General features: G+C 36.9%; 2 protein-coding genes across 2 annotated transcripts; both read right to left on the reverse strand.

Moving 5' to 3' along the window:
* Positions 1-4,782: 4,782 nt before the first annotated feature.
* LOC143186550 (putative zinc protease RF_0338) lies at positions 4,783-5,882 on the reverse strand. The gene is made up of 5 exons (XM_076390236.1): positions 5,741-5,882; positions 5,476-5,672; positions 4,955-5,427; positions 4,900-4,918; positions 4,783-4,866 (listed from the first exon to the last, which is right to left on the reverse strand). Exons 1-5 carry the CDS (start codon positions 5,880-5,882, stop codon positions 4,783-4,785), a joined length of 915 nt encoding a protein of 304 aa, XP_076246351.1.
* A 142-nt stretch (positions 5,883-6,024) lies between these two features.
* Positions 6,025-6,648, reverse strand: LOC143186551 (superoxide dismutase [Fe]-like). The gene is given in 2 exon segments (XM_076390237.1): positions 6,025-6,231; positions 6,283-6,648. Coding segments are annotated over 2 exon segments (573 nt in total).
* Positions 6,649-13,136: the final 6,488 nt, after the last annotated feature.

A 13,136-nucleotide genomic window follows, 5' to 3' on the forward strand; every position in this document is an offset into this window, starting at 1 on the left:
AAAAATGGCACTTTATTTATCTGACAACTTTTTTTACCAAGCAAACATTCATCTTCCTTTCCACTTTTTAGATAATGAACCACTTTAGCCATATCGAACTTAAAAATATTTGTTCGTACTTCTTGATTTCCAACAATGTCTTTTCTCACTTGCGAATAAAGCAGCATGTTTCCATTTAATACCAATTGTCATGGGTTAAAAACTTCAATAATTTTCTTTCTATTATGCCTCTTTTCCGCTTAAAGCCTTAAATTTTCCAATTCCATTTGACTCTAAGTACTAAGAAACTAAAGTTTGATCCTTTAAGTCATGAGCGATTACGATTAAATCACCATTATTAACTTTCACTGCTTTTGGTTGAAAGTAGCTATTGCCTTCATTTGCAGGAGTATCATTATTAATATTCTTTTATGTAAATATTCAACTGAAAGTACGTTGATTGATTGATTGATTCCGTAAGTGTGAAAAGATAAACCTTTAAAGTATTTTTCTCCTTCTTCGTCAATTTCCTCTTCAGGAAAGATAACTTCAACTTTATTCATTTCAGCTGAATCTTCTGTGAATATGAGAGATAATTGATCATTGAATTCATTTGCTACGCTGATATTTGTACCCCATTCGTATGTTATTGGCTGATATAATGAACTAATAAGTAATTTTACTTTACTGCTCCCATTACCATTATATTGATAGCTGAGTCCATAAGCGATTCCATTTTATTCAATTAACTCTACGTTTGCTGGGTTAAAACCTATCGCTTCTTCATCTTCCGGTGTATTTGATCTGATCCCGAGTAATCTTCTTAATATAGACATAGTTTTATTTAAAATATTAATAAAACGTTACTATGAACACCCCTGGTGTTAATGTCAATGAAAATTTTAACTAAAATTAAAAAATTAGTACATTTATAATCTGCAAAGCGAAATATGAGAAATGAGTAGCAGTAAAGAATCCGTAAACTGGGTGGATAAGCAATAACACTCCATAGATATTATGTTACTGCAAAACGCTATTTCTCAAAAAACCAACAATTGCAATTATTAGCCCTTCAGATAAAATCTGTTGAAATTTACACGAGTCTCTCGAATGACAGAAAAGAAAAAGCAGTTTAGTTTTATATCAGAAAACCTCAAGAAAGCAGAAAAGTTTAATGACGTGTATACCAAAGGTAAAGAAGGAAGCACTGTCATGCCGTTACTATACCTGGTTCAAGAGCAATGCGGATGTGTTTATGAATCTGCTATGCGTTATGTTGCTGATATGCTGCACATTTATATAATCTATAATTTAAAACCAGTAGGCAAATATTTAATACAAATTTCTAGAACAACTCCATAAAATAGTTTGGCGAAACGCGCGGCGGCGACAGTGGAACTTAATTACGTCAATGCGTATAGGGACCGCTGAACGGCAGGCGGTAGGCGAGGCGTCCTCCGCGCGCGCCACTGTCATTGAGTACCACTGCCGCCGCCGCGCGTTTCGCCAAACTATTTGATTTCTATATTGTAAACAAAAATAATTTTGGACATTCGCCTGATGCTTTCCTTAGTAGAAAGGTTTGCTCTATCGCGTGGTATAGTCAAATTTTCTCCTAGACCCTTACTTTTTGAAATAAAGTGAAAAATATCAGCAAGAATGGGTGCGTTTTGGGTGTCCTTTTCACTTTAATTGTTATTTAAACCTATTTCGATGTTTATAATCTAATCACTATTTATATTAATTTATTCGGGAGAGCTCACAGAATCATTTCGTGTAAAAAGAGCAACCAAATAACTACTACGGTAAAAGCCGAAAAAATCCCAAAGTTGAAAATTTGTCATTTTTTTCGAAATTGATTTTTTCAAAAACTGTACGTTCTGGAAAGAGCGGTTTGCAGATTCATAATCAGCATGTCCAAATCTGTAAGAAATGTTTATTCATGCTTACAAAATCGAAACAAAGTCAAAATTTGTCGAACAGTGTAATGTAGGTAACATAAAAAGAATTAATGGGTTCGTTGAGTCAATGAACAAAAGAAAGGGATGGCTAAAGAAAATGGACTGAGCGTTGAAGATGTAAACTATATTAAATTTGAAAGCGTTCAAGTACTTAAAGAGGACGAAAGTGTTGGTTATGTAGAAAGAGTACAGGGGTTTGTCAGTGCTAACTTGGTATAAGAACCAATTTATGAAAATTTAAGGAGAGGAGAATCACTATATGCTACAGCTAATAAAAGCATCATCTTCTTAAAAGAAGAAATGAAAGGAATTAGGCTTCTTCTGAATGAAGATGGTGTTAGATAAAAAAAAGTGATACATAATGTTCAAGATGCTTTAAAAAAACAAGTAATGGAAGCAATCATAAACTAAGGCTATAGTGTGAGTGGTGAGGAAAGAGAAAGTGGGATTACTGTTAAAGGAAGTAAACCAATAGACGCTCAGCAGATAATATAAGATAACTTTAGTCAATTTACGAAGTTACATGATAAGTCGCTTAATGATAACAAAAACGAAAATCTTAGGAAAAAAGAGCCCATATATAAGAAAACTGAAGAGTTATTATCATCACTTCCTTAAAAAAGGAAATCAAGTGATGGTATGGTTACTAACGGTGAGAATAAAAAACAAGATATAAAGGACGTGCCATTGTACGAAACAGAAGCAAACCCAACACACTCAAAACGTCATTCAATAACGCCTGCCCCTCAGCAAATAGAACTGTGGCAGTTCGACACTGCCACCACGGCCTTGTCATTTTCTCTCAACTTCCATTTCCGTTTTCTGTTCTGACTTTCTCTTCGACTTTCACTGTTCTTAACCTTTTCTTCTAATGCTTTACAATTTCCTGCCTATTCTTTCTACATCCTGTCCCAAGGATTGGCACGGGTCTGGTCATCGTCAGTCACATCTGGCGGCCAGATCCGCGCGAGGTTCAGGACAATATTCCCCTTTTTACTTTCTTCACTTTTCTCTCTGTTCTGTCCGCTTTCCTCTTCGTTTTCCAACCCTCTTTCCATCCTGCTCTCTACCTGTTACTATCTCTAGTTTGTAAGGTATAAGAAAGTATGATGTGAGGGCGCGAGGACAGTCGGAGTCAAACTGCTGCAGTTTACACTTCATCGTGATAATAAACCAGTTTTTAGTTAACCACGTTTATGTCTCTTGATGAACCACCTCAGAACGTATAGACCAGAATGCTGAAGAGCCACCACAAGGTAAAGAATACACACATACTAGAACCATCTCCTTAGCACAGGAATTTAAAGTAATCATAGCTTTTTCTAAAGATTGTGCTCAAACAGTAATAGATGCTATTTGCAATTTATTTAGAAGAGAAGTGGCAACAAAAATTGGAGGGCAGGGCTACAATGTAAGTAGTAAGCAAGGAAGTAGTGAAATTACTGTCACAGGAAGTACACCAGTAGATGCTTCAAGAATAAATAAAGATACTATTGTCGAGTCCTTAGCTCAAATAATCAAGAAAAAAGAGAAAATCAGAGGTCTAAACGATAATTATAAAGATTATCAGCTAGGGCCAGAGATATCGAAATTATTGAACGCTGGTTCGCAAAAGGAAAATATAAGCTGAACCTATAATGATGGAGAGTCTATATTTCAGACCGTTCAAGAAGCACAGGACTAACATCGGCAACAGAAAGGTATAGACTCAAACCTTGTAAGCAAAAAACCACTTGGACCACCAGTACCTCCTAAAAATTATACGGAGAAAGTTACGCAAAATAGAAATAATAATATTATCGGATGAGGAGGCCGAGGGAGTGTTAAATAAACTGTGTCAAACCGAAGAAAAAGTAATACGTTAATGAAAAAAATGGAGGTTTGATATGAGTCAAAAAATAGTAAACAGAGCTACCAGATTGGTAGATTATAAAAATTCGGAAACAAATATCTTGTCTGTACGAGAAGATAGACCATTGACAGGGAGGGATGGTGGGTTAACACCATTGACAAAAAAGCTGCTGGAGGCAAGTATAGAAGGTGAAATAGAAAATCACTTATTTGCTGAAAGCGATGAAAATAATCGTAGAAACAGGAGGAATGGAAAGACTTTGCAGACAAGTGCTGGTTCATTTGAGCTGATAACACCAAGAGATAGGGTTGGAGTACTAAATGATCTAAAAGGGAGAGGAGTAGAAGATATTCTAATTGCCTGTGTAGATGGGCTAATAAGCTTTCCTACAGCCATAAACAGTGTGTCTCCTCTTGCGGAAGTACAGCTATGTGTGGTAAATCAGATTCGCAGCTCACTGAAGTACGTGGCTAGTAAAAAGGCAAAAAGTTTTTTGAGCGATTTAAAGAAAGTATATTAAGCTTCAAGCAGTGAAATTGCCGAGAATTACCTATTGGAATTGGGTGAAAAATGGGGCAAGAAGTACCCTATATAAGTTACTTTAAGTATTTTGACCCAGTTAAGAGGGACCACCAATCCCATACAGGGGTTACACAGACAGGTTAGAAAGTTCACTAAAACTAAGTACCAGCATAAATGCCTTGTACAAACAGGTATATTGTGCTATAAAGAAAGTAGAGGAGAAATGGATGATGCATCTACATGACTGGGCATTGACTACATCTCAGCTCGGCATTTTCTTTCCTAACAGACTGAAACTTGAGTTAAACTAAAAATGCGGTTTGACACAGTCTATTTAACACTCCCGGGGTCGAAGATTCGTATAATTTCTTGCATATCCGGTTCGTGGCACATTGTTTCAACTTACACTTCTTTAATCACTGTGCTAAATTATACTATAAAGCAGCCAAATCAATATAATAGAATGCACTAAGCTTTAAGCATAGAAATCACTTTATCATAACTTGGCATTGATTTCATTTCTCCAATTACAGCTAGAGTGGTTTCTTCATGCTGAGATAACAATTCTTTTGCTGCTTATCTTACGTTAGCAGTGGTAACTGCACTAATTTTTTCTATTAATTCATTTTTACTGATTTACCTATTATAATTACCATAGTAGTGCCCCAATGTTTCAGCGCGTGAGCTAACACTTCCGCGTGACATTAAAATTAGGGATTTTATTCGTTCTTTCACTCTATTTACTTCTTCTTCCCTCAGATTATCTGTAGACAGCTTCTGCGACTCTGTCGTCATAGATTTTAAAAGCTTATCTAAGCTACTATTATCTGTGCCAGCAAAAATGGAAAACATCCCTATATCAGCGTAGCTGGAATCAAATGAATAGACAGAGTAAGCTAATCCCTGATTTTCCCTTACTTCCTGGAACAGACGCGATGACATTCCGCTCCCTAATATAGAATCAAGCACTTGAAACGTGTGATATTTACCGTCATGGCGAGAAACACTAGGTAGACCAATTAGCAAGTATACCTGATCTAAGTTACGATGATGTAAATACTCACCACCAGTACAGATCGTATTTTGGCTTTTTTTCAGCTCTTCAGAGTGAATCTTTCAGAGAAAATCTTTGGTTCAAGTAATAACTTCTTCATGTTCAACATTTCCTGCAACGGTAAATAGCATATACTTGCCAAAGTAATGTTCATTTATGTAATTGTCTAGATCTCCTCGGGTAACAGATTTTACAGAATGTTGCGTGCCTAAGATTGACCTGCCAGAAGGTTGATCTTCATAAGCTGCCTCAAGATATTTATCGAAAACAATGTCACTTGATGAACCATTAGTTTGAAAAATTTCTTGTATTACAACAATTCATCTTCTGAAAATGTTGAATTCATCAATATATCTATTAATATATCAATACCAGTTTTTATGACTTTCTTGAGGACTTTTGCATAATAGGTGGTGCTTTCCCTACCGCTGCTGGCGTTGAAAATCCCACCTATGTCGTCAAAAGCTTTTGCAATTTCAAACGCAGTTCTTGTCTTCGTTCCTTTAAAAGCCATGTGTTCTAGAAAGTGGGATATTCCATTTTGATTTTCACATTCCGCTCCACTGCCAACACCAATTCGTATTCTTAAAGTTACGGAATCAACATCACGCACCTGATCAGTTATTATGTGCAGACAATTATCTAATTTTGTTACTTCAGGTGTATTCATATTGTGTATTCTTTTTTAAATTTTCTTCTGCAAAATCCCAATTAATCAAATTGTCAAGGAAAACCTTTATGTAGTCAATTCTACGATTTTGACAATCTAAATAATAGGCGTGCTCTCAGACATCCATAGTGAGTAATGGAAGTTGGCCATAAATTAATGGCGAATCTGCATTTGGAGTTTTGGTGATTTTGAGCTTTCCATTTTCGAGCACTAACTCTACCCATCAACTACCAAATTGGCTTACTCCATGGTTAGCAAATTCCCCACAAAACTTATCAAAACCACCGATGTCACCTTGAATTTTTTTTGCCAGAAAACCATCATCTTTAAGTTTACCACCACCATTCTTCTTCATTGAATTCCAATAAAAAGTGTGGTTCCAAACTTGCACTACGTTATTACATATAGAAACTTTATCGCTGTTACCATGCACTTTTGTTATTATTTCCTCAATTTTCACATGTTGATAATCTGTATTTTCGACCAGCTCGTTGAGTTTATTTAAATACCTTTTATGGTGCTTATCGTAATGAAAATCTAAAGTTTTTGCAGATATGTAAGGCTCTAAAGCTGTTTTATCATATGGTAATTCAGGTAAAGTAAAACTCATGACAATCTCCTTATTTTTGACCTACTTGAATATGTGCTCTTGTGCCACATATAATTAATAGTTAAAGCATAATTAATTAGGTATCCATTGCATTATTCTAAGTTTTGTATCACAATAATGATTATTATATAAATTTCGAGGGTAAAGATGTCAGGTGTATATGAAAGTCTTAAAGAAACATATGGGAATTTCCAGAAATATGTTAAGTATAGTAATATTCCTGCTATAAAAAGGAAAAGTGGTAAGAGTAGAGTTCCACAAAACAGCTTGTATACATCTGTATACTACATTGTTAGTGTTTTAGGGCCAATCAAGGATATGACTGTAGGAGTAAATTATGATTTCAACACTCCAATAATGTGTCTGGGGAGAAGAAGTAAAAGAGTTTACGGTACAGAGTATAATCTAGATCATGGTAGTATTGCAAACTTATTACTTGTGCTCTATATAGGGTTTACGTATGTTACGTATTTGCCATACAAATTGTTTTCACATCCAAAAGGAACAGACAAAAAACTTAGCAAAGGAATTAGCTCCATATTAGGAGATGACAATTGGCTTAGCATAGCCAGTGCAGGTTTTCCTACGTTAGACCGCCGCGGCGCTAACACGTAGCGGAATGACGGTTGTCGGTAAATCTTTTAGCTACATTTTGCAGTTAACTTGTATAGCGTTTCATGGTACAGTTTTTATAATAAAGCGTTTGAATATACATGAAAACCATTTTATCTGTTGAAACAAGCTGCGATGAAACTGCAGTAGCAATTGTAAATAGTGACAAGCAAGTCCTTACTCACGAAATTCTCTTCCAAGAAGATCAAAAAAATGCGATGGGGTGATCTCTGAAATAGCGTCACGTGCTCGTATGGAGCATTTAAGTGGTCTAATAAAAAGCGCTGTGGGAAAATCAAACCCTGACTTTTGCGATCCTGATGCAACTGCAGCAACGTAAGGACCAGGACTCATACGTGGACTAATAGTTGCTACAATGATGGCTAAAGCAATTTCGCATATAGCACAAAAACCGTTTATTGCAGTGAATCACTTAGAAGCGCATGCATTGGTTATTAGGTTACATCCCGTTCAATTTTTAATTGCAATTTTTAATTGCACAGGATGTAGGTAAATACAGAGTGTCTAAAGAACATTCCAAACAACATTATCCTTCGCAAAAATGTCCTCCGAAGCTTTGTTAACAAGTTATTAACGAAAAACCGCGACCAATAAGACAGCACGAATAGCGAGCGCTCGGCCCCCCAGCGACAGGTCGCAAGCTACACGGAGCGTCAGCTACTCACCGTGCTCGAAGCTTGCACAAGAAACTCAAAATGTTTACGTCAATGCTCAATTTCTCCTAAACTACTGAATGAAAAATTATGAAAAGATTGGGACCATGTTAACTATTGAGACACATATTATAGAATTTTCTAGACCTTTAAATTAATTATCCAAGTTTTAAAAAATAAAAAACGAGGAGAAAGAATTTTAAAACGCAGATTTTATAAAGTAATGTCATAGTAAAAAGATAAAAAGCAATGTTTTGGTAGTTCCTACTGATTGCACGTTACTTTACTGTGTATTAAAGCATTGAAAATTGCACAAGAATACTTATTTCATAATGAATCAACAAAAACTGGACGTATTAATTGCTGTAATCAGTAAAAGGTACGGAAACATTGACTTCTATTTTTTCTAATTACAACGGACCAAGGCAAAACATATTGAAATAAATTGAGATTAATAATATGACTCTAGTAATATGAGTAATTAGTATCGGTAAAGCTCACTCATTCGGAGAAGAATTCACCTACTGCCTGAACACTTGCTCCATTGGGTCACCGTGCCGATCCCGATTACTGAGGAATGATACCCAGGTAGCGTTGATCGCAGGTACAACAACCCAAGAAGCCACTTTGCAATTACAACACTTCGCGGTCACTAACACAGATTACCTCACTAAACGAGAACTTGACCCTATAATGACCGACAACCGATTACTTTCAAACGTTCTGCGGCATTGCGTAAACAGAAACAACATGGTACACAGTCCGGCGGAGAAATTACGACCGATACTGGCGATTTTTTCCGAAGTCTCCTTCCTCGTGCCCTCGCATCCCTCCAGAACGACATCTCCGGGTGTGGCTTCGTCAAAATACTCGAATTTGATTTGCTAGCTGACACCAACAAGGTTGGATCTTCCTCGGTTACTTCTTATAGTGGACGTGGTAGTCTCCCCTTCGAGTCGAAAAAGTCACAAGCAAATTCATGGGTAAAAGCGTGGGCATATCGGATTAGCGTAGGAGATCGTAAGGAGTGTCTCGCAGATGTGGCCGTTTATTGTCACAGGTATTGCCTTGCCTAGTTCGAAGAAGCCATCGGTACCTGAGACCGAAGGCCGCGAGGGTCGCGACGCGTTTACCATGGAAGTGTTTTCGATGCACTCGGACGGATGAAATATGGAATAGCCCGTAGCTAAAAAGCGAGTTGGGGAAACTATTTTGCCCTTAACCATTTGGTCAACGAATGTCTGGCAGAGACTAATTCGTCGCTGCATCGGGGGTTAAATACATCAATTGTATTCGAATCCCTTTAACTATTTCGATGTCTGCGTCTTGCGACCGAGCCTTGCTATTTATCACGCTGCACATGTAGTGACCGTACATTTATTTTTATTGTTTGCCCTGCTATCTTTCAAAATATTTTTATGAAACAAGGTTGAAAAAATAAACAGATATTCGTTGAAATATTCCAAAGGAAAAAAAGTATTGTCATTGTATTAAATTTAATTTCCAAATGGTCTATAAATGAGGTCCTGATTTCACATATACATAAATGCATTTACATGCATGTAAAAGATCCGTCAAATCTTTAATACATGGTTAAGCCTCCTCTATAGGTCGGAAAGGGTTACGAAGATTGGGGAAGGGAGAAACAAACATCGGACTATCACTATGTGTGAGCGCCGTAATAAAATGTATGCCGGTCACAAGACTCTGATATTGAAGTACCTAAAGAATGAGAATACAATTGACGTATTTTCTCCTCATCGACGAGTTTGTCTGTCTAAGCGAGACATCCGCTGACCAAACGTTTAACGTTCACAAGCTTTCCCCAACTGGCGCTTAACAACGGGCAATTCCATGTATCATCCGTCCGAATGCATCGAAAGGACTTCCATGGTAAACGCGACGCGACCCTTGCGGTCTCCAGTTTCGGGTACTGATGGCTCCCTCCAACTTGCAGGGCAATAACTGTGACCATAAACGGCCACATCTACGTCACACAGGTTACCGCCTTTGCTTCTCCCCATGAATTTGCTTGCGGCTTCCTCGACCCGAAGAGGAGACTACCACCTGCACTAAAAAAAGTAACCGAGGAAGATCCACCTCGTTGGTGTCAAGTAACAAATTCAATTCGTGTATTTCGACGAAACTGCACCCTGAGAAATCGCGCTGGAGGGATCCGAGGGCACTAGGAAAGAGACTTCAGAAAAAATCGCCAGTATCGATCGTAATTTCGCCGCCGGACTGTGTACCATGCTGTTTTTATTTACGGAATGCCGCAGAACGTTTCAAAATAGTCGATAGTTGGTCATTAAAAGGTCAAGTGCTCGTTTAGTGAAGTGATCAGTGTTAGTGACCGCGAAGTGTTGTAAATGCAACGTTGCTTCTTGTGCTGTTGTACCTGCAATCAGCGCTATCTGGTCATCATCCCTCAGTGATCGGTATCGGCACAGTGACACAATAGAGCAAGTGTTCAGACACCAGGTGAATTCTTCTCCGAATGGGTGAGTTTTACCAATAGCAGTTACTGCTATTACTGTAGTCATATCATTAATCTGTATTCACTTACACATCTTTTGCTTTGCTCCGTCTTAATTAAAAAAATAAGAATCAATGTTTCCATACTTTTACCGATTACAGCAACTAATACGTCCAATTTTTATTCATTCATTATGAAATAAGTATTCTAGTAGTGTTTTCAATGTTTCAATACACAGTAAAATAACGTACAGTCCGTAGGAACTACGAAAACATTGCTCTCCATTTCTTTTACTGTGGCATTACTTTAGTAAATCGGCATTTTAAAATTCTTAATTCTCGGTTTTTATTATTTACAACTTGGATAATTAATTTAAAAATCGAAAAGAATTGTATAATATGTGTCTCAATAGTTAACGTGGTCATAATTTTTTTCATAATTTTTCATCTAATAGTTTAGGAGAAGTGGAGCATTGATGTAAACATTTTGAGCTTCTTGTACAAGCCTAGAGCATGGGGAGTAGCTGACGCTCCGCGTAGCTTGTGCCCTGTCGCTGGTCGGCCGAGCGCTCGCTATTCGCGCTCTCTGATTTGTCGGTGTTTGTCGTTAATAATTCGTTAACAAAGCTTCGGAGAATATTTTTGCACAGGAAAATGTTTAGAATCACCGCAGGAATCTCCCATTTCCGGCTTCCGCTCTTAGTTTGGGACACCCTGTATATGAAACTCGGGGAGACATTTGATGACTCGTTAGGAGAAGCATCTGATAAAGTTGCTAAGATGCTGGGTTTAAGCTCTCCCTTAGGGCCATTAATTGGAAAGTTAGCTAAGAAAGGCAATGGTGCAAATGTTAAACTGCCATAGGCAATGATAAAGCGTTCTGGATATAACGTTTCGTTTTGTGCAGGAAAACTTAGTGCAGAAACTCGGAATGAGCGAGCCAGATGTGTGTGATGTGTGTGCTTCGTTTCAAGAGTGTATTAGTGACATACTGCTGGACAGGGTTAGTAATGCGATTATTATGGCCGAATCTTTAAATATCAAAATCAATGACTTTGTGATTACCGGCGCAGTTACAGCAAATAATTTCTTGAAAGAAAAATTGAAAAATGATACAAACTTAAATATATTTTTTCCCTCGAATAATAACCTATGTACAGATAATGCAGTGATGGTGGGATGGGCAGGAATTGAAATGTTAAGGAAAAACTATATCGGTTTCCTCAATTTTGCACCAAGGCCAAAGTGGGAATTGGAGAGTTATTAAAAATTCTCAATTTTGAATTAGGTAATGAAGGAAATATTAACTATATTTCTATATTTATATTTGCTATTCACATATATTAATATTTTACTCACTTAAAGCAGGCTAACAGCCGATATTAATATTTTTGTAATAAAAATTATATATGGTGCATGTAATCAAATTAAGAGGAAGGTAGTGGAAATTACGCCATCAATAAATAAAGAATTGAAGCAAAGTACTCTATATATTTGCCTAGTATGTCTTTACGTTTTATCTCATCTTGGTTATGCAGACTTGCTCTAGTAACTAACACCCCACCAATATTAACTGGCACTTAATCTGCAACTGGTGTTAAAAGTCCTGTTCTGCCCGTTCTGCAAATATCTTATTCAACTTTGTTTTTGCATAAACTGCAGAAAACTTGTATGCAAGTGCTGAGCGCGATACTTTGTGAATATTCCCTAGAAGATTTTGTAGTACCAAATCTTTTACTTTATAGACTGTTCCATCAATTCCATAATCCAAGTTATAGCGACAATTATAGACCTCATTTAGAACTTCAGCATTTCATCCAAACTGCTCGTTAAGGACTGATGCTCATTCACGCAAAAACCAAGTGCCTCAAGCTTATTTAGTGTATCACTTTTCTTTTCTCTGCTCCACCAATCAAGGAATAAACAAAATATCTGAGTGGTCTACTTACTGTAATGTTTGTATCCAATTGCTTTAGAGAACCAGCAGCTGCATATCGAGGATTGGCAAATTCATCGTTTTCATTTAACTTTAAAATGTCGTTGTTACTGATGAATATTTCACTTCTTACTTCCAATCTTCGTTGCACACCTTGCAAAAACTTAGGAAAGCCTTTTATTTTTGCAACATTGTGAGTGACATCTTCTCCTAGAAAACCGTCACCTCGAGCTGCAGTTTTAACAAATCCCCCATCCTCATAAATTACAGAAAACGACAACCCATCAATTTTCGGCTCACATAATATCTCTATTTTGTCCTCAATTAAAAGTCTCTTTATTATAGACGAAAATTTCTCTACATCTTGTTCATCATAGGCATTCTCAAGAGAAAGCATAGGTTCTTCATATTCCACCTTAGAAAACCTCTCATCAGGTGGAGCACCAGTACTAGCTTCTGTTGCATAAATTTCTGGAAATTAAGCCTCTATTTCAGCTAACTTTTTCTTCAGTTCATTATATTCAGTATCACTTAGTTCTGGCTTATTTTTTTGGTGATACAAAACATTATGATAATTTATTTGATTTCGCAGTTTTTCTCTCATGTTTTTTAAGTTAGTCGTGATATCAATATAATGCTACATTAGCCCTTGTCGGCAAGTTGTGAATTTTCTTGAATTTATCATATGATGTTAATCCATCAAATATCAAAGGAGCCACAATGCTATAGCCATACTTATACTTCTCTTGTTCAATTGTATTAGCAGGTGTCACTTGCTTTAGCCGTATATT

Source organism: Calliopsis andreniformis, unplaced genomic scaffold (genome assembly GCF_051401765.1).
Source record: "Calliopsis andreniformis isolate RMS-2024a unplaced genomic scaffold, iyCalAndr_principal scaffold0001, whole genome shotgun sequence".
NCBI lineage: Eukaryota > Metazoa > Arthropoda > Insecta > Hymenoptera > Andrenidae > Calliopsis > Calliopsis andreniformis.